We start from the raw sequence: 18,946 nt of genomic DNA, 5'->3' as shown, positions 1-18,946 counted from the left end.
ATCTCTAACAGTGGACATGCAATAAATATTTGTTGAACTGACCTGAACCATCCAACATCATAGTTGATTAAAGACTAAAGACCATGGGTGTTCTGAAACTTCTGTTTCAATGTTCTTTCTACAATGTTCTTTCCAACAGACTATTTCCACAATCTATCTTTTGATGATTTGCTAATCTTTATTAGCATACAAAAATTTACCTCTCATTGCTCTAAGAGATAATCCAGTCTGTGCCAAACATCAAACTCATATTGAGCCCTTAAGCCTTTTAATCAGTTGAAAGCGCTCAGAAAATATATTTACTTTGCTCTCCCACCCAAATAACTACTTTGAGACTGAGACAGAGGAATTACTAAGTTGCTTGGGGCAACACAGCATCTTGATGGCAGTCTCCCACTTTCCCAGGTTCCTCTCAAAAGGATGCACAGTGCTGTTTTATTAACTACAAAGTCCCAATGGCCTATTCAATCTGGTAGGGAGTGATTTATGATGTTTTCCTTGTGGCTTTGCAGTTTTTTCCTGAAGATTGTCGAACCTTTCTTTTTTTTTCACTGGAACCTTGTGATAGGGTTATAAACTCACATCATTTATAGGTTGGGGCACTGAACAATTTGGGGGTTGCTAGATTCTATTTGGACATCCCTCCCTGCTGTTAGCTGCAGGGTGATGGAGGAGATGCTAAGAGGCAGTTTGAAGATTTAGTAGTTATCGTCCTTAATATCCATAGCGTCACAACATGCTTTGTATTCTCAAGATGCTGCTAGAGACTTTCTTGGGTCGAATCAGTGGAGAGGAATAGAAAGAAGAATGCTTGGGCTTCCTGCCACTGTCTGGCTGAGCTACTCATCAGGATCAGGTCAGACAGTGCAACTGTCCATTAAAGCTAGAGCTGGCTGGTCTGATGGTTAAGTGACAGGTCAAGTTGCTCCTTCACTATTTCTGGGATTGCATCAATACAAAATGTCTGCAAGTGATTTATGCTGGAAGGAAATTGGGAGAAGCCATTTAGTCAATTATCCAGATTCAGGAAGGATCCTTGCTGGATCACTCTAACCCTTTTGTGGATAAACTAATGATAATCCTTTTAAAAACCTTGAAGATTAAATCTGTCTGTAGCAACTGCAGAGGCACCATGGCGGAGAGAACAAAGAATCCTAGTTCTACTACTTATTATCTATGTGACTTTAGTCAAAAGGACTCATTTGGCCTCATTTTCCTCATATATGTTTTCATGACTCCCATTCTAGCATTCTTCCCACTAAACTAAACAGATAAACTCAGGACAAAATGACTGGGGATCTTCCCCAAGAACACCGTGTGTAAAAGGTGTTAGATTTTAGAAAGTCCTAATGGCATTTATAGGGGCAATTAAGTGGTACCATAGTGTTGGGCCTGAAGTCTGGAAAACCTGAGTTCAAATGTGGCCTCAGACACTTACTAGCTGTGTGACCCTGGGCAAGTCACTTAATCCTATTTGCCTCTGTTTCCACATCTGCAAAATTAGAAGGAAATGGCAAACAATTTCTAGTTTCTTTGCCAAGAAATACCCAAATGGGATCATAAAGAGTTGGACATGACTGAAAAAAATAACATTTGTGGTCCTTTGTCAGTCTACCCCCCCAACTTGCACCAACCTTCCCCCACTCTCAAGATCCCTGTATCTCAGACATCTGGGGCAGTGTTCTAGTCTCCTTTATCCTCCAATCAAGGGCATCTTTCAGTCTGTTTACCCAGAGGGAATAATTCCCACTTTCAGCTTTGTCTAGCTAGAGTAAAACCTCTGTGAGTGTCTGTTCCGGGTGAAAGGATAGCTGAATTGCCGTCACATCACTTAATCCATCTCAGGTGTACTCAACTACCTTTCATAGTCATAAGAAGACATAGCTGACCTTTATTTTCACATTATTTCCACATATCCCACTGTCCCCCGGCACCTTTTTTTGTTTTCAGAATCATACTCTCTGTCATCACCTCCTCCTTCTTTTTCCCATCTTCTATAATCTTGGATACATATGAAAAAGACAAACATCAATCACTTGCTGGTTAGAACAGTTTCTTTTCATCATTTCCCCAAAGACAAAGATAAGGGAAGTTACAATGATAAAAAAAAATAAAGACTTTAAATAATCTGAAATAAGACCAAATACCTAATTTAAATGGCTCTGAGGATAATGGACCCTGCCAACCACCTTTCCTCTGGGCAGTCTTTTATTAAGGACTGATTTCTCCCAGTCATAAAGGAAGCAAAGGAAGGTGGTGTGATTTGGTGAGGAGAGCACTGAAACAGAAAATCTCTAAATCAGCTCCATTCTACCATTTTAACCTGGACAAGCCACTAAAATCTCTCTTAGATTTCTTCATCTGTAAAATGAACAATTTTTATAGTTCCAATCAAGAGAAAAAAGGGGTGTGTGTGTGTGTGTGTGTGGAGCATTTATGTAGACACTATTGTGTACTAAGCATTGTGTTGAAACTTTTGCAAATATCACAAATAACAGACAAATGCTATTATTCCCATTTTACAGATGAAGAAACAGAGACAAACAAGTTAGGTGAGTTGCCCCAGCTTCACACAATAATTAAGTGTTTGGGGTTGGAACTGAGTTCAGGTCTTCCTGCCTCTAGGCCTGATGTTCTATTCACTCATCATCTAGGATAAATATGAGGAGCCCCAGGGATGCCTAGAAATATCATCTTTTGTAGTGGGAGAAAAGGACCTTTTTAGAGGTCTGTCCTAACATTATATCTTGTGATCTTGAAGGAAATTGAGTCTTTCTATATAGTAATAATATACTCTGGGGAAATATCTTTTGAAATGGGAGAAAATAACATTTTAGAAGTTTATCATGATACTATATCCCTTGATCTTGAAGGAAATGCAGTCTTTCTTTTTGTAGTGTTATACTCTTAGAAAAAGTCAACAGGAGATGGGTGATTTCTTTAGTTGATGAGAAACTAGAATTGAGTTGAAAGTCATTCAAAAGAAGCAAAATTGCAGATGATCTGAATGGAGAATCACCAAGAGATGTCTGTTGAGCAAACTTAGTGTATACCTGATATCCAATGATGATGTGTACAAGAAATGGCAAAGAAGAGGAGTAAAGAAAAAGATGAAGATGAAGATGATGATGATGTTGATGATGATATAATTCAGGAAATTTGGGCCAGTCATATAACAAGAGGCTACAGGATAACAGGTTTCCCTAATTCTGAATTGGTACTCACAGAAATTCCTAAAAAAGGAGTATTATTAGTAAATGGAGTGGATTTATGGGATGGCATGGCTCAGAAGGTATCTACACTGAATAGATCACAAGTCCATTGATGGAGTAAACTCTTCCAAGGGATCACCCTTAAACCTGTAGGGCCTGCATTCTTGTAGCCTCCCTCAACAAAATAGTCTATTAACTCTACAAACAATGTGGTAAGTTAAAGAAGACACCAATTGGGAGACAGATGACCTGAGTTTGAAGTCCAGAACCTGTCATTTCCTGCCTCCATGACCTTGGACAAATCACTTAATCTCTCTGTGTTGCCCATGTCCTCATTCATAAAATGAGAGAGTTTGAATTAAATAATTTCTTCCTACTTTACATCTGTAATCCTAAAACAAAAATTCTAGGATTATAGGCATTGTTAGGATTCTCAAGATAAACAGACAAATTAGTGTCATATTCAGGGTCATTTCAAGGGTCTCCCTTTTGTTTTTTCTTGAAAATACCTTTCCTTCTCTTTTCCACTAGGTCTTTACTTGCTCTCAGGAGCCTATCCTCATTCTAAGCTGTTTTCATCAATGATTTCCTATTGCACTTTTAGTAAATGCTGTATATTTGCTTATTATGACTTCCCTTTTGGACTCTTTGAACAGACCTTACCTTTACCTTCTTGAGTATCCTCCCCATGCCTTGGAAGTATCTGGTAAACAATGAGTATATGCTTGATAGTCAGTATTGCCCAATTTCTCAAAACACTGGGTGGAAAATTCAAGATAAAAGGTTAGGTAACCTGGGATAAACATGAAGAGTTTGGGGTATTTTAAATTTTTTAATGTTTGAACACAGAGGGCTTTGCCTAGTAAACCATGGAGCACACATTATAAGACCATTTTGCAGGAGATTTATTACATTATTTGGAAAATAACTGGTTCCCTGGAGGAGGCATGCAAATAAATTTACAATTCAGTTACATCAAACTACTGAATTACTTGTCTGAAAATTACCAGTTACAAAAATTTAAAAAACAAACAACTACCCTCTAAGAAAAGGGAAAGATAGAAAGACAGATATACTTCACACCTCAATACTCCCAGCAACTACAGTTAATTTGCCTAGGTGCTAATTATTGCAATAATGGCACTTTGACTGCCTCTCACTAATAGAAAGAAGACTATATTCTCTTCCTATTTTTTCATGCTCCAACAGCTATGGTGAATGAGCTCATTGCCATCAACAAACTGAAGGCAGCAAAAACAAAAAAAACAAACTCAACTACCTACCGTATTCTCACCTCATTAGCTGTCTTCATTTAAGGATTTGAATAAGGTTTTGTTTTTCATTTTTTCCTCAATTACATGTGAACAAAAATTGTTAATATTCATTTTTTAAAACATTGAGTTCCAAATTCTTTCTCTCTTCTTGCTCCTTGAGAAGGAAAGCAATTTGATATAGATTATATATGTGTGTGTGTGAATGCGTGTATATATATATATATATATATAAAAATTGCAAAAAATACCCTATTAGCCATATTGCAAAATAAGATGTAGACCAAAAAACAAGCAAAAGACTCTGAAAATAATAAAAAAAATTTTTAAAAAGAATGTTTCCATTTGCATTCAGATTCTTATCAAGGTGGACAGTATTTTTCATCACGAGTCCTTAAGAATTATCCTAGATAATTGTATTGCTGAGGATAGCGAAATCATTCATCATACATACAATATTACTATTCCTGTAATATTCCTGGTTCTGCTCACTTCACATCTTTGCAAGTTTTTCTAAAATCTCCCTACTTGCCATTTCTTTTGGCACAACAGGATTCCATCACAACCATATACCATAACTTGTTCAGCCAACAGATGACAACTCAATTTCTAATTCTTTGCCATCACAGAAACCATCTACAAACATTCTTCTATGGGTCATTTTCCTTTTATCTCTTTGAGTAGATATAGTAGTGATTTGAATACTTTTATAGCCCTTTAGGTATGGTTTTGAATTGAGACTTTTTTAACAAATGAAATTATAAGGGGTCTAGATGATTTCAGTAAGCTGATTTTTATAATTGATCTCACGCTGGATTTGAAGAGCTATCTAGTGATTCTGGTGGCATCACTTTCTATTTATTAAATTATTAAATCTTATCTTAGAAAACCAGTGACTAAAAACTAGAGAGATGAACAGAGCTTCCTCATAGGGCTAAAAAAAATCCAGAATACCATGCTTTCAAAGCACTCACCATTATAAGGTACAATGTCGATGATACAGTTTTCTTTGTGGTTGTCAGTAAAATGACTGAAGTGTGACCACAGCAGAATATGGATTTATTTTATATGTACTCATTTATACATATTGTGGCCCCTTTACATCAGAGATTTTATCATTTTTCTTATGCCCCAGTGCCTAACGTATAGTGGATGGGGTTTTTGCTTGTTGTTGATACCATGGTCTATTTGGACCAACTATGAGACTTTGATTTAGTGCCTACCATTTCATTGTTCTTTCTGAGGATGAGGAAGAGAATGGAGAAAGGGAAATGGTAAGGCCTTCTGTAGTTTATGAATGTGCTTTTAAACTAAAGAAATCATCAGGAAAAGTGTTACCAAGCCAAAGGATCAGAGAATCATGGTGTTCCAGTCTAAAATGGCACATTTTAAACAATGGCTTATTTTTTTAAAAAATGAAAAACAAGAGCAGAAACAATATTTTTCAAGGATTTTATTGAAGCGAGAATAGGTTGGTCAAACTGGAATAGAAATAAAAAAGCTGTTTTACTGTATTCAAAAACACTTCTTAAAAAAGTATTGTAGCACAAGATAACACTGTAAACTAGATTGTGTTGTAAACTCTCTAAATCTTTTACAGGGGTCAGTTCAGAAGAACTAAAGCCTATTCCGTTATAGCTATCCAAATCGATCTTGCGCTCCTTGAAAACTGCAGAAAGGCACTTAAAAACTGCTTCTTTAACATATGGAATTCTCTCTTCTTGCTGGTAAGGTTCTACTGCAGTCAACTCAAACTTTTCATTCCAGATCATCGTGGTGTTGAGAAGTTTCATTGATGACCTATGATTTTGTTTGAAGAAAGAAAGTTAAAAATTCAAATTTAGATTTAGAACTAGGATCTCAAACTGCATATTCCTCTGCAACAAAATGGGCTTTGATGTTCATAATTGTTCCTTGTTGCCCCTGCCCCCAATAAACTCGAGAAGGTACTAGAATGATATGAAAGAATAAAGAATTAAATTGGAAAGCTGACATTCCATTTTGGAAAGAATTTTTGTGTTGATATAATATTATCACTTCTAGATGCATTTTCAGAAGAGATTCCTCCAGTTACCAGCTGTATTTCCAAGTTAGTTATGTACAGTAGAGAATGTAAATGGGAGTGAAATACCTTTGGTCCATTTTCATATGCTTTTCATGGAGTGTTAAACACTTACATGGGCAAGATATTTTATGGTGGTTCTGACAAGCTTAACCGTAGCTCAAAAATACACAGGAAAATATGTAAATTGAATATATTTGTACTCTCCAAATTTCTTTCTTCAAATATAACTCAACCATCAAACACCTGTAAGTGTTTGGATGGTTCATTTCACTTATAGATTGCCTCAAATCCCCTGATCAAAATTAGGCAAACTGCAAGGTGTCACAAGACTAGCTGGCAGCATGTCCTTGTGCCACAGGATGCGTGACCAGAGGCAATGATTTGCCCCATTCCAACAGTACCCTCAACTGCATTTTGCCAGGAGAAAACAGACTATGGTTCCCAAATCCACCTTTTTTCCATGCTTCAACTCCTGCAGTAGATTTTCACAAATTCAGTACAAGTAGTAGAAGTCAAGATCACTCCTTCAAACCTTTCAGCTACTCTAATTTCATCTCATCAGTTATGCCTGGCTGAAGATCCCAATTTTAAAAGACTGCTTTTTAACAACTGAAATTAGATTTAAGGAGTCAAGATGGATCAAGGGCAAGGGGCCCCTGAAGCATCCTAACCCAGTCTCACTTATTACCATTTCTAATTAACCAACTTGGCTAATGCAGATTAATTGCACTGCAGGAAGAGTACCATCACACCTGTGCTTAAGGAGCTGGTTGAGTGTCTTATATGGAATGGAGATGAGATTTCTAGTCACTCTTCAGCATTTGACTGTGTAAATATAACTAATTTGGGTATATCTGAGTAATAGTGTGACTTGCTAGACTTCTGGTCCCTCCTTAGTACACCCATTCCCTTAAATCAGGGGATACCAACCTGTCCATCTCTGGTTTCAACAGTCTTAATTAGGAGTGTTCTCTTTGAATGGGTGTCAACCAAAGGGTGTGAGTCAAGGTTGGTTTCTGAGGAGAGACCACACATGAGAGAGAGAAAATGAAATTCAAATGCAACAAAGAATTTTAATTAAGAGTTATGAAACTTTCTTTAGAGCTACTCAGTATAGTTCAATATAATGATCCACCACAAGAAGTCTGAAAGCTTGAGTTGTATTTTAAGAGCTTTTCACTGATTTAAAAAAATCTACATGTTTAAAGTCTGGTGGCATTTAGAGGGTAATTGGGACACTTTCAGGATTGAGCATGTCTCATTTAGGACTTTGATGTACATGAATCCAAAAACTAAACAGTCCTAGACTCTGAACATTTAGTAGAATTTGCTCTTCCAACTCATTATCAGATCCCTTCTTACAAAGGATGACCTTTCCCGGAAAACAAAATGGCCCAATGGTTACAAGCTGCTGACTTCTTTCCAAATGAAAAGTAAGTACTTACCCCTCAGATTCAGGGAAGAAAAATTTGGAATAGGAAGAGCAATTCTGTAAGAAAATAAAGCAGGAGAAGAGTTAAATTACAGCGACTTCAATAATAGGAACAGCTATATGAACACAGGCTTTAAGGAAAACCATACTTCTAGAAGGTGATCACATTACAAAAGGGCCTAAATTTCCAAATGCCTACAAAAGATTCCTTTAAATCACCTCTTTGTCGCATGTGGTTACAATTCCCAGGCTGCCACCCCCCCACTTCTAAACAAGGGCAGTCCAAGGATACACACAGATTCACTTTCCCTACCTGCTCTCCTCGCCCTCCAGCAGTTTCCTGTAGGTGGCAATCTCAATATCAAGTGCCATCTTGACATTGAGCAGATCCTGGTATTCACGAAGGTGACGAGCCATCTCTTCCTTCATGTTCTGGATTTCATCCTGCAGGCGGCCGATAGTGTCTTGGTAGTTAGCAGCTTCAACAGCAAAGTTCTCCTCCATTTCACGCATCTGGCGTTCCAGAGATTCATTCTGCAAGAATGGAGAAAGGCCTTTAATATTAATTCACAACAATATACTAGGTTTCCCAGTTGACAGCTTTTCGGCTTAATCTTATTATTCTCTTCACATTGCAGAAAGCTATGCCATTATTTTCAAGCACAAACATGAAGAGATTTTCACCCAATGAGTTGAAACAGCTTCAGAGACTATAATAAAATACCTTTCTCAGAATATTACTTTTATTTGGGGGAAGGAAGTGGGAAGCAGGTAGAGAATCAAGTCCCTTCTTGTTAGGAAAGATTAATTTAAGATGCAGGATCATGATTTCTAGTCCAATAATAAATTTATTCAGACATCACAAATTTTTGGATTAATTTTTTTTATTATTTCTTCATTCTAAATTCCATTTCTGCACTATTCTTCTTCCTTTACCATTAGATGCGGTAGGAATAGATGTGAAAAACTGAAATCTGCGCCACCTTCATGGTTCAGGTGACATCTACTCTTATTCTCAAGATAGGATGTCTACATTATGTCGACAGAACAGAAAATCTACTCTTCAACTAAGGAACTTGCCTTTCAAAAGAAAAATTAAATATATATATAGGAGAATATTTCCTTAAGAAATTTTTAAAATTTGCTTTTAAGATGAAAAAAAGTAAGTCAAGGTCAAATGCCATTCCCTGCATCTGCCCCCTTTAAAATATCACTGTACTCACAGTTCCTTTAAGCGCATCCACTTCACAGGTAAGGGACTGCACCTGTCGTCTATATTCATTAGATTCTTGCTTAGCCTGACGCAGAGCATCATTGTTCCTATTAGCAGCTTCAGAGAGATCAGCAAACTGTTGAAGTAGAAATTCAAAATTTATTTTGTATAGAGATATAAAATGCCATGTACCCATTGTCTCCCCTGGTATGTAAGCTCCTCGAGAGTCTTTGTGTCCTTTAAAGCCTAATAAGAGTACCAGGGCTGGAGTAGATCCTTCATTAATGCTTGTTGACTACATCCTAGTTAAATTACGTTCAAGCATTTTGCCTCCCGAGATAAATCAGTTGTCTGGTTTTGTACAATTTGACTTTGATAAATGATCAGTTACTTTTTTCCTTCCTAACTGAAGTTCAGTGTTTTACCTGAAAGACTAAAGAGCTTTTAACAGGAAAATGTAAAAACTAGCCCAGTACAAACAAAAAAATTTAAATTTTCATACCCCAAAACGGGGATGACAACTTTTAAAAACAAGATTAATATTATACAAATCAAAGGAAGAAGAGAGGTAGGGGTATTGACTAACATTTTCAGGTAAGCATTATCAGATCACTTTCCACAAATAATATATGTTTTGGGGAGAGTCCATTTCAATGGAAGGCCAGGAAGGTTACTGAAAAAATAATGGGAATCTGACAGAAGACCAAAATAAGTTTCTTTCAATGGAAAATTGATGTTGGAGATCAAAGAAACAGCCCTACACATGACTAAGCATCACTACTGGCAGATATCTAAGTCTTTTCAAAGAACCATTATTTTCTTTGGTAACCAGTCCCGTTGGTTCATGCTCTTACTTTGGACTTGTACCATTCCTCAGCTTCCTGAAGGTTCTTGGCAGCCACACTTTCATACTGTTGACGGACATCACGCAGGGCTGCAGTGAGGTCTGGCTTGGCAACATCCACATCGATCTGAATGTGTTGTTCTTGAATCTGGGCCTGCAGTTCTTGGATTTCCTGAAAAAAGAAGAGTGGATAAATGAATTGACCATCTCACAGATGCCACCATATTCTCTGTCCAGTTATATAAGAGAACTCCATTTACCTCATCATGGAGTTTCTTCAAGAAAGCAATCTCTTCTTGCAGGGATTCAACTTTACGCTCCAGGTCTAGACGTGCCAAGGAAGCGTTGTCAACATCCTGATTGAAAAAAGTAAGAGTTTGGGAATTATACTGTTACTTCAATGAATAGATTTGAGAGGTCTTCCTTACAACACTGTCCTTGGGAACTCATGTCCTACATCATCTTATAGCTTCTACCATTTTATTTTGAAATTTTTATATAAGATCCAAGGGAGACCTACGTTATCCTCTTTAAGAAAGTCCTTGATTGAGATTTTTTATATAGTCTCTCAAATAAGGTGCTAACAGGATGTTAAATATGTAATTATATAAAATTATTAGTTATCATATACATCATTCTAAGACTGGTATGGGGCTGTTCGATTCACAGTGGTTAGAGTATTTAGGCATGGAATCGAGACCACCCAAGTTCAAATGCAGTCTCAGACACCATTTATATGACCCTGAGCAAGTCACTTTATCTTTGCCTGCCTCAGTTTCTTCAGTAATAATTGTGTGCCTACCTCCCAAGGTTGTTGTGAAGATCATGTGAATTGATATTTGTAAAGTTACCCCTATATTTGGCACAAGGTAGGTTCTGTATAAATATCAGCTTGTGTCCTTATTATGTACTATTAAGAATGCATTTTTGTTGTTTCAACTAATATTTTACACCCACAGATGCTCCAAAACAGTTTTACGAAACAGATAGAAAGGCTTACTAGTAAATCAGGATTTTAAGGTAAGAAGTGACCCAACTCATCACAAACATCTAGAAAAATCTAAAAAGAATTGCTTTCAAAGGTGAGATCTTTATCTGTGACACAGAATGAGAGAAAATCTGGAAGCATATCCATTCATATAGTGAATGAGGGGCAGCTAGGTGGCGCAGTGGAGAGAGTACCAGCCCTGGAGTCAGGAGATCCTGAGTTCAAATCTGTTTTCAGACACAATACTTACTAAGCGGTGTGACCTTGGGCAAGTCACTCAACCCCATTGCCTTGCAAAAACAAACAAAACCCCTCAAAAAACAAAAAAAAAGAAAAGACTTGGGATTCGTATCCCAGACTGTACACTCACCCCTACCTATGTGACCCTGGAAAAGTCAATCACCCATTTGCATCTTGGGTTTTTCGTATGGAAAAAGTGCTCAATAAACCTTCAGGTCTTATCTACGAGTGAGTCATCTATGATTATAGAAGCTGCAACAAAAGCTTTGCATGGAAAAATAATCATTGAGATTAATTGAATTATACTAGTCTATTCATTTCAGGGTCATGTTGGACAACAAACTCTACTGTTTGCTTCCCTGGATTATAATTTGTAAAATGCCATCTTAGATTGCCTGGTTTTCTTCAAGACTTGGCTCAAGTGTACTCTTCCACAGGTAGCCTCTTCTAAATTCTCTCTCTCCCCCAGCTGCCTTCAAAGTAAGCAATTATCTTTCTGTTTATTGCACCTATACAAGCCTCCCCTGCAGAATGTTAAATTTGTGGATTGTGTCTATATCACTTCTCTATTTATACTGCCAACATTTCACAGTAGCCTGACACATAAATAAATGCTAGTTGATTCACCTACTAGTCAAATTGCTTAAATTCTCTCTCCTCTCACTTGTAAAATTTGAATTATTTGCCTATATTATCTTAAGTTTCCCTTCCAAATTTATAATACACTGCCCACTTAATAAGCCTCTAAATCCTCTGATGGCTCATGCTGTACCTTCTCCTGGATATACATGTACTCAAGTAAAAGCCTAAAATCTTTCACTGAAAATCTACATCTGAGTGGACTGTCATCAACTCCAGATTAAGAGAATTTTCAGATATAATGAAAATGAGCAGTACTTCAAAATATTCAGCAACTGTGATAAATACGTCAATTATAAAACTAAGTGGGTTTTGGAGACATGCATCCATTCTGTAGAATGTCAGTCCTTTCCAAAGTTATGAAGTCATGATAATAAGGCATAGAATAATGCCAGACAAAACCAAATGGGCCCAGGCAGTTGTTCTACTACTATCTATTCTAGGGAAGTAACATTCATATCAGTTTAAAAATATTTGGGGAACTCCTTTTTATACCACAGAGCTTTTAAGATCAAATTTCATATGATACTTCTAAATTTAACAAAGTGCCACAGTTTGAGCAATCATTAGATCTATTGACTTTTCAAGCTTACATTAATAGTAGTAGTAATAATAATAATAGCTAGTAGTTACACAGCATTTTAAATTTTGCCAAAGTGCTTTACAAGCACTTCATTTTATCCTACAAAATGAGAGACAGGTACCATTATTAGCCCCTTTTGCAGATAAGGAAACTGAGGCAATAGAAATGAAGTGGCATATAGCTTTGAACATACATGGCTAGATTTGAATTTGGGTTTTCCAAACTCCAAGTTCACTGCACCACCTAGCTAATCTTTTCCCAAGATTTGGGGACAGGAGCAAGTACCACTTTAGTTCTGGATATATGGTGTCACTGTTAAGAAAAGAGCAAGTGAGAAATAACTAAACACTTCTCTGATTTATCTTTGTTCTTCATCTCCTATTTGACTTCTGAGCTGCATCTGCCTTAAGGGTGTGTGCATCCTTTTCTATCTATGGGTTCAAGTCAGTTACTGGAACTTGTTTCAAAATGACTATTTAAGAAACGGGTTTGTTGAGAGCTTCCTGTTGCCTGATGATTTAGCTTCATCTGCCTCAACATATAACAGTTTTACTAATTCCACTTGCAAATATTCACATTTCTTTATCAAGAATATGTGACCTTGTAGGTAGGTTATTTTCAGAATGAGTATATTTTATTCTTTAAGAAATATTTGGTGTACAGTATCAGCTCTATATAATTCAGAAACACTTGTAACACTTTCATTGGAAAAAAATCAACTGAGTGAGTGTTAAGTAAAACAAATCCAAGTTTGAGTGAAAAAAATTGGCTTGGTTATATTTAGCTCTGAAAATAGTTACAGAAAACAGTTCAGTTTCCCTCAAAGAAAAGTGCCACATGGGCCATTCTACAGGATTGAGAAGAACTAATTAAGTTCATCTAAGTCCTGTGATTGAAAATGTCTTCTGTATTACCACTGCTATGATATTATTCTAAAGCATCATTAGTTAATTGGATGCTCATATGATTTCTTTCTATTTAAAAAGTGCTTTTCCAGATCTGAAAGCTATTCTTACAGTGTTCAGATCTTTTTCAGCAACTGTCATAATATTTAGAGGGCATTAGTTCCATTTTAAAAATGGGGAAATGGAAGGAGAGGCACAATAACTTGCTGTAGTTACTAAGTGGTTACAATACTAGAATTCAGACCTGAATCTAAGCTAAGCACATTCTTTACTGTACTACTTCTCTGACATTAAATATTCTGCTAAATCAGCTGAAAACTTAAAGGTTTAAATTTGTCACTGAACATTTAGTATCACCTATTTCTAAGTGTATGGGACAAATGCCACCCATCCTTCAAAAATGAGTGAATGAAGACAACAGCCCCATTTCTCCTCAACACGTCATCATATGTAATTTGTCAAATCCAGTTGAGTTTCTGAATATACAAATGACATAGTAGGAGGATATCTTTACCCTTTACTTAATATAACAAAAAACCCAAACCATTAAGCTATCACAACAAACTCAGGTGACTAGAATCATTCAAGCTCATTACTTTGCTGTCAGTGCTTCAAAATGGAACTGTACTACTCTATCCTCCCTATTCCACCCATTCATTTTATGATATAGGAGACCCATGGTTATTGAGTACAATCCTCTCAAGTTCCAATTGAAGAAACTAAGAAAGAGAGAGGTTAAGTTAGTAGAGCTAGATTATATAAGTAGAATTTGAATCTGAGTCTTCTCATTTCAAATCTTTCATTTTTTCTCACTCCCCTTCACTTCAGTTTAACCTGCTGTTTACACATGTATATCTGAGATCTAAATGTCCTAAACCTCTCTACCCAGGACAAACTAGAATAAATCTTCTTTTTTTTTTTTTTTGCAAGGCAATGGGGTTAAGTGGCTTGCCCAAGGCCACACAGCTAGGTAATTATTAAGTGTCTGAGGCTGGGTTTGAACTCAGATACTCCTGACTCCAGGGCTAGTGCTCTATCCACTGAGCTACCTAGATGTCCTGACTAGAATAAATCTTAATCTAATAGTGAGTTTAAAGTATGCTCTAAAGATGCATATATTAAACTAGGTAAACATTCTGTACTTCATTTTCCTTTTTTTTTAAAAAACAAGGAAGGTTAAAGGACTTGCCCAAGGTCTCACAGTTCTTAAGAGTGAGACTGTTGAATTCAGGTCCTCTGGATTCCATCTATCCACAGGGATACCTAACTGCTCCTTCATTTTCAAGTCTCATAATACAGTATCAAATTTCTCAAAATTCTGGAGCATAATGTATGCATTTTTGAATATATCCCTCGAAAGCCAAATTTAACTTTATAAGGTCTCTTCTTTTCCCCATCTATGAGAATACTTTTGAAAGAGAAATTCCTCTGGAAAGGGACATTACAAACACAAAGAAGGAAGAGAAATCCTTTCAAGATCCTCTGTAAGAAAGGTTCTTTTAAAAAAGTTCTTTTAAAAGTCATAGCTAATCTCCCGCTCAGGTTTAAGCCTAACTTTCCGTTATAAAATTCTTGTTTCCAATTAAAACTGTACTTGTAAGGATGACATATTCTGTAAGAATGCAGCCTGTTGGGAGCTTCCCCCAGAACACAAAGACTCCTATTCTTTCTGCCTATGGCGACCCCACTTGCCAGAATGCTTGTAATCCACATTCCATAGTGAATCCCAGAGAAACCATTAATACTCTTTAGCCAGGAGGGCAGATGGCTCCTTTTCACTCTTATAAGTTAAAGAAAATGGCGTGTATGGGATCCCTTTTGTTTTATGTTCCATCTAAGTTTCCTATACAATGGGATGCCCTCCACCTCTCTCCCACCAGCCCCCCCCCCCCCCCCCCCCCCGTTTCTGCCTCGATTCTGTTCCTTCCCAGCAAGCTTTTACAACCACATCTATTTTACTCTTTGCACTACAGTGGTTGCTCTTCTTTTGGCCTGGAGACAATACAAAGATGTCAAACTTTGCCTCCTGCAAGTCGCAATCAAACCGGGCCTGCTCAGATCTGAGTCTCTGAGAGCGTGGGAAACAGGCCGGCTGCCCCGTTCTGGGAAAACTTGAAACAAAGTTAAGAGCTGGGGAGGATTATATTACTGTCCTTTGTGTTCTCTGGGGACACCCAGCCCCCCCCCCCCCCCCCCCCCCCGCCCCCCGCCCCGGCCTGGGGCGCTGCGCTCGGCTTTGGCGTCTGGCCACCGCTAGAGGGCCGCCCCGGCAGCCCGGAGGCCGCCCCGAGCGGAGTTGGGGCTCAGACCCGACTTTGGGAAGTGCTGGTGGGATGGGTCCAAGGGGGTCCGGAAGGAGAGCTACAAACCTGGCGGAAAGATTGCAGGGTGCTCTCGGCTTCCTCTCTCTGCATCATCTCCTCTTGCAACCTGAAACAGCCACACATCAGCCCGGAGGAAGTGGGGAACCGCCCGAGGGGCGGGCCGCGCGGCCACACCCAAGCACCCCCCCCCCCCCCCCCCCCGCCTCCAGCACCCCGGACAGAAACTTCTCTGGGCGCTCGGAGGGAGGGACAGCGGCTGGGGGCCTGGGGGACCCGCGGGGGCGGGCGGCCGGCCCGGGGCTTTCCTCCCCAAGTCATCCTTTTCTTCCTTCCTTTCTTTCCTCCTCTTTTTCTTCCTCTGTTTCCTCCTTTCCTACTTCTTTGTTTCCTCTCTCTGTCTCTGTCTCTCTGTCTTTATCTGTCTCTCTCTTTGTGTGTGTCTCTCTCTCTCTGTCTCTCTCTCTGTCTCTGTCTTCTTTCTCTCTCTCTCTGTCTCTATCTCTCTGTGTCTCTCATCTCTCTCTCATCTCCCTCTCTGTCTTCTCTCTGTCTCTACCTGTGTGTGTGTCTCTCTCATCTCCCTCTCTTTCTATTTGTCTGTCTCTCTCCGTCTCTTTCCCTCTTTGTGTCTCTCTCTGTCTCTGTCTGTCTCTATCTGTGTCTATCTCTCTTTCTCTGTCTTCTCTCTCTGTCTCTGTCTCTACCTGTGTGTGTGTGTCTCTCTCATCTCCCTCTCTTTCTCTCTCTCTGTCTCTCTCCCTCTGTGTCTCTCTCTGTCTCTTTCTGTCTGTCTCTGTCTCTGTGTCTCTCTGTGTCTCTCTCATCTCCCTCCCTCTCTCTGTCTTCTCTCTCTGTCTCTCTGTCTTCTCTGTCTCTCTGTCTCTCTCTCTCTCTCTCTCTCCCTCTCTCCCCCTGTCTCTTCACTCTTTCCTGTTTTCTCTCTATCTCTTTCCAAGTTTCTCTAGAAAGGAGCTCCGGGAACTTGGGGAAAAGTTCTCGGCAGCGTTGGCGCTCCCCGGGGAGCGCCCGGGCAGTGCCCGCGCGGACGGAGGGCGGGGTGGGCACGGCCCGGCCCCGCGCGCCCGCCCCGCCCCGGGCCCGCACCCCCGCTCCTCCCGCCCCGCCCGGCCCCGGCCCCGGCCCCGGCCCCGGCCCCGGCCCCGGCCCCGGCCCCCCCGGCCCCGGCCCGGCCCCGGCCCGGCCCCGGCCCGGCCCCGCGCACTTCTCCCGCAGCCGCAGCACGTCCTCGGCCAGGTTGTCGCGCTCCACCTCCACGCGGGCCTTGTCGTTGGTGAGCTGGTCCAGCTGGCGGCGCAGCTCGCGCATCTCCTCCTCGTACAGGTCCCCGAGGCGCGAGCGGCCCTGGCCCTTGAGCTGCTCCAGCTCGGCCAGCAGGATCTTGTTCTGCTGCTCCAGGAAGCGCACCTTGTCGATGTAGTTGGCGAAGCGGTCGTTGAGCTCCTGCAGCTCCACCTTCTCGTTGGTGCGCGTGGTGCGGAACTCCGAGTTGACGGCGTCGGCCAGCGAGAAGTCCAGCGAGTCCTGCAGCAGCCGCAGGCCGGGCGCCGGCGGGCCGCTGCGGAGCCGCACGGCGCTGGAGCGCACGGCGTAGGCGCCGCCGGGCGAGGCGTAGAGGCCGCGGGCGGCGGCGGGCCGCGGGGCGGCGCCCAGGCTGTAGCGGCTGCTGGACACCACGTAGCTGCTGCGGCTGGAGCTGGGCCGCCCGGCCGAGCCGGCGCCGCCGAACATCCTGCGGTAGGAGGAGGAGGACACGGAGCGGCTGGACATGCCGGAGGCTGCTGGAGGCCGGAGGCTGCCGGAGGGAGGCTGCGCGCGGGAGGCGACCGGAGGCGGGCGGCGGCGGGCGGCGGAGAGCGGACCCCGCTCCCACCGCGCCCTTATATCGGCCGAGCCCCGGCCCCTCGCCAGCCAATGGGGGCCCGGGCCGGGGCGAGGCGGCGGGAGGGGCCGGGGCGGGGTGCCGCCCCGGGGCCTCCCCGGCCCCCCGACTGGGCGGAGGCGCGGCCCGATCCTCCCCCCCCCCGGGGGTCCCCGCCTTCGGACCGCGGCCCGAGCCCCGGGGCCGCTTGGAGAAGTCGGGGTTGGGAAAGGAGGGCAGAAGTCGCGGAAACTCCCCCAAAGGGGAGGCTAGGGGGGCGGGGGCGGCCGGGTCTGCGGCCAAAGGGGCGAAAGGGAGACCCGCGGAGCCAGGCGCGGGCGGGCCGGACGCGGGAGGGGAGGCGGGGGCTGGAAAGCCAGAGAGCCTGGGATGGGGGGGCGTGCCCCGGAGAAAGGGGGCTTTGTGCCGCCCGCGCGGGCCGGCCCCGGGCCACGATCGGAGCCTGGGGACCGGCCGGGTCGGGGGTGGGGGGCGCCGGGGGCCGTGAATCACCGGGCGGCGGGGCCCAGCGCCCGGCCTCGGAAACCGTTAGGCAGCCGCGCCTCCGGGCTCGCAGAGCCCTGTTTGCTACAGTCTTCCCCCAACTTCTAGAAAAGCGGCTCCTCGGAGCGGCCGCAGGCACCTCCTCCAAAGGGGGCCCCCGCCTTCCTGGGGACCGCTCCTTCACCGTTCTTTCGGAAGAAGGCTTTGCCCAGCATGAAGGGGTGTGGCCCCATTCTTACTAGGAGGACATTGCTGTCCTTCTGGGCCTCTGGAGAGCCAGAGTTCCCCTCTCAAGTCCAGAAAGCCTACACGTTTCAACGCTGTTTGTCTGAGCAGCTCCGCGCCTCCCATGAAGCAAATCTTGTAAATGATCCAAAGTTTTATACGAGAAGGAAACCGTAATCAGTTGCCCGCGATCAGAAAGTTGTGTGTAACAAGGAAACCATGATAAACGACCCCTCCTCACCCAAAGAGCCGCATTTAAACCGAGGCTTTCGAAAGCCAATTTGCTTTTGGACCGACCTTCTAACTTTGTAATAATATCCAGAACCCATTTCAGACGTAGAAATAGAACTTCATGACGGACGCGTTGATTTAAATCTAAGACTAGATTTAAATCAGGAAATATTTTAGAAGTGAGCAATTATAACACTAATAACGAAATAGGGATGTTTCCAAGAACCTAACATTGGTATTGTGCAGCACCATACTTTACAGCCTCTCATTTTAAAAGTGCCACCGGTTTGGAAAAGTGAAGTATAAACCAGTGAGCAACAGTAGAAGTCCTTCTGCCACTTGGCTGGGATATGGGTTGGGGGGGAAGAGGATTGTGGGCGTATCCTCTGAG

General features: G+C 42.0%; 1 protein-coding gene across 1 annotated transcript; it reads right to left on the bottom strand.

Annotated features, from left to right (window-relative positions):
* Positions 1-5,921: 5,921 nt before the first annotated feature.
* On the bottom strand, positions 5,922-17,567 carry VIM (vimentin). The gene is made up of 9 exons (XM_074192934.1): positions 16,939-17,567; positions 15,762-15,822; positions 10,298-10,393; positions 10,048-10,209; positions 9,204-9,329; positions 8,294-8,514; positions 7,994-8,037; positions 7,479-7,564; positions 5,922-6,283 (listed from the first exon to the last, which is right to left on the bottom strand). The coding sequence occupies exons 1-9, from the start codon at positions 17,502-17,504 to the stop codon at positions 6,242-6,244; spliced, it is 1,404 nt and encodes a 467-aa protein (XP_074049035.1). The 5' UTR covers positions 17,505-17,567; the 3' UTR covers positions 5,922-6,241.
* Positions 17,568-18,946: the final 1,379 nt, after the last annotated feature.

The sequence above is a fragment of the Macrotis lagotis genome, chromosome 7 (assembly GCF_037893015.1).
Source record: "Macrotis lagotis isolate mMagLag1 chromosome 7, bilby.v1.9.chrom.fasta, whole genome shotgun sequence".
Classification (NCBI taxonomy): Eukaryota; Metazoa; Chordata; class Mammalia; order Peramelemorphia; family Peramelidae; genus Macrotis; species Macrotis lagotis.
This window is presented reverse-complemented; position numbering and strand designations above follow the sequence as displayed.

Excerpts from the sequence above, each read along its gene's own strand:
- VIM (XM_074192934.1), bottom strand. The coding sequence starts at position 17,504 with ATGTCCAGCCGCTCCGTGTCCTCCTCCTCCTACCGCAGGATGTTCGGC. Across the intron at positions 15,823-16,938 it reads GTGCTGCGGCTGCGGGAGAA|GTTGCAAGAGGAGATGATGC; the intron begins GTGCGCGGGGCC and ends TGGCTGTTTCAG. Across the intron at positions 10,394-15,761 it reads CCCTGCAATCTTTCCGCCAG|GATGTTGACAACGCTTCCTT; the intron begins GTTTGTAGCTCT and ends TTTTTCAATCAG.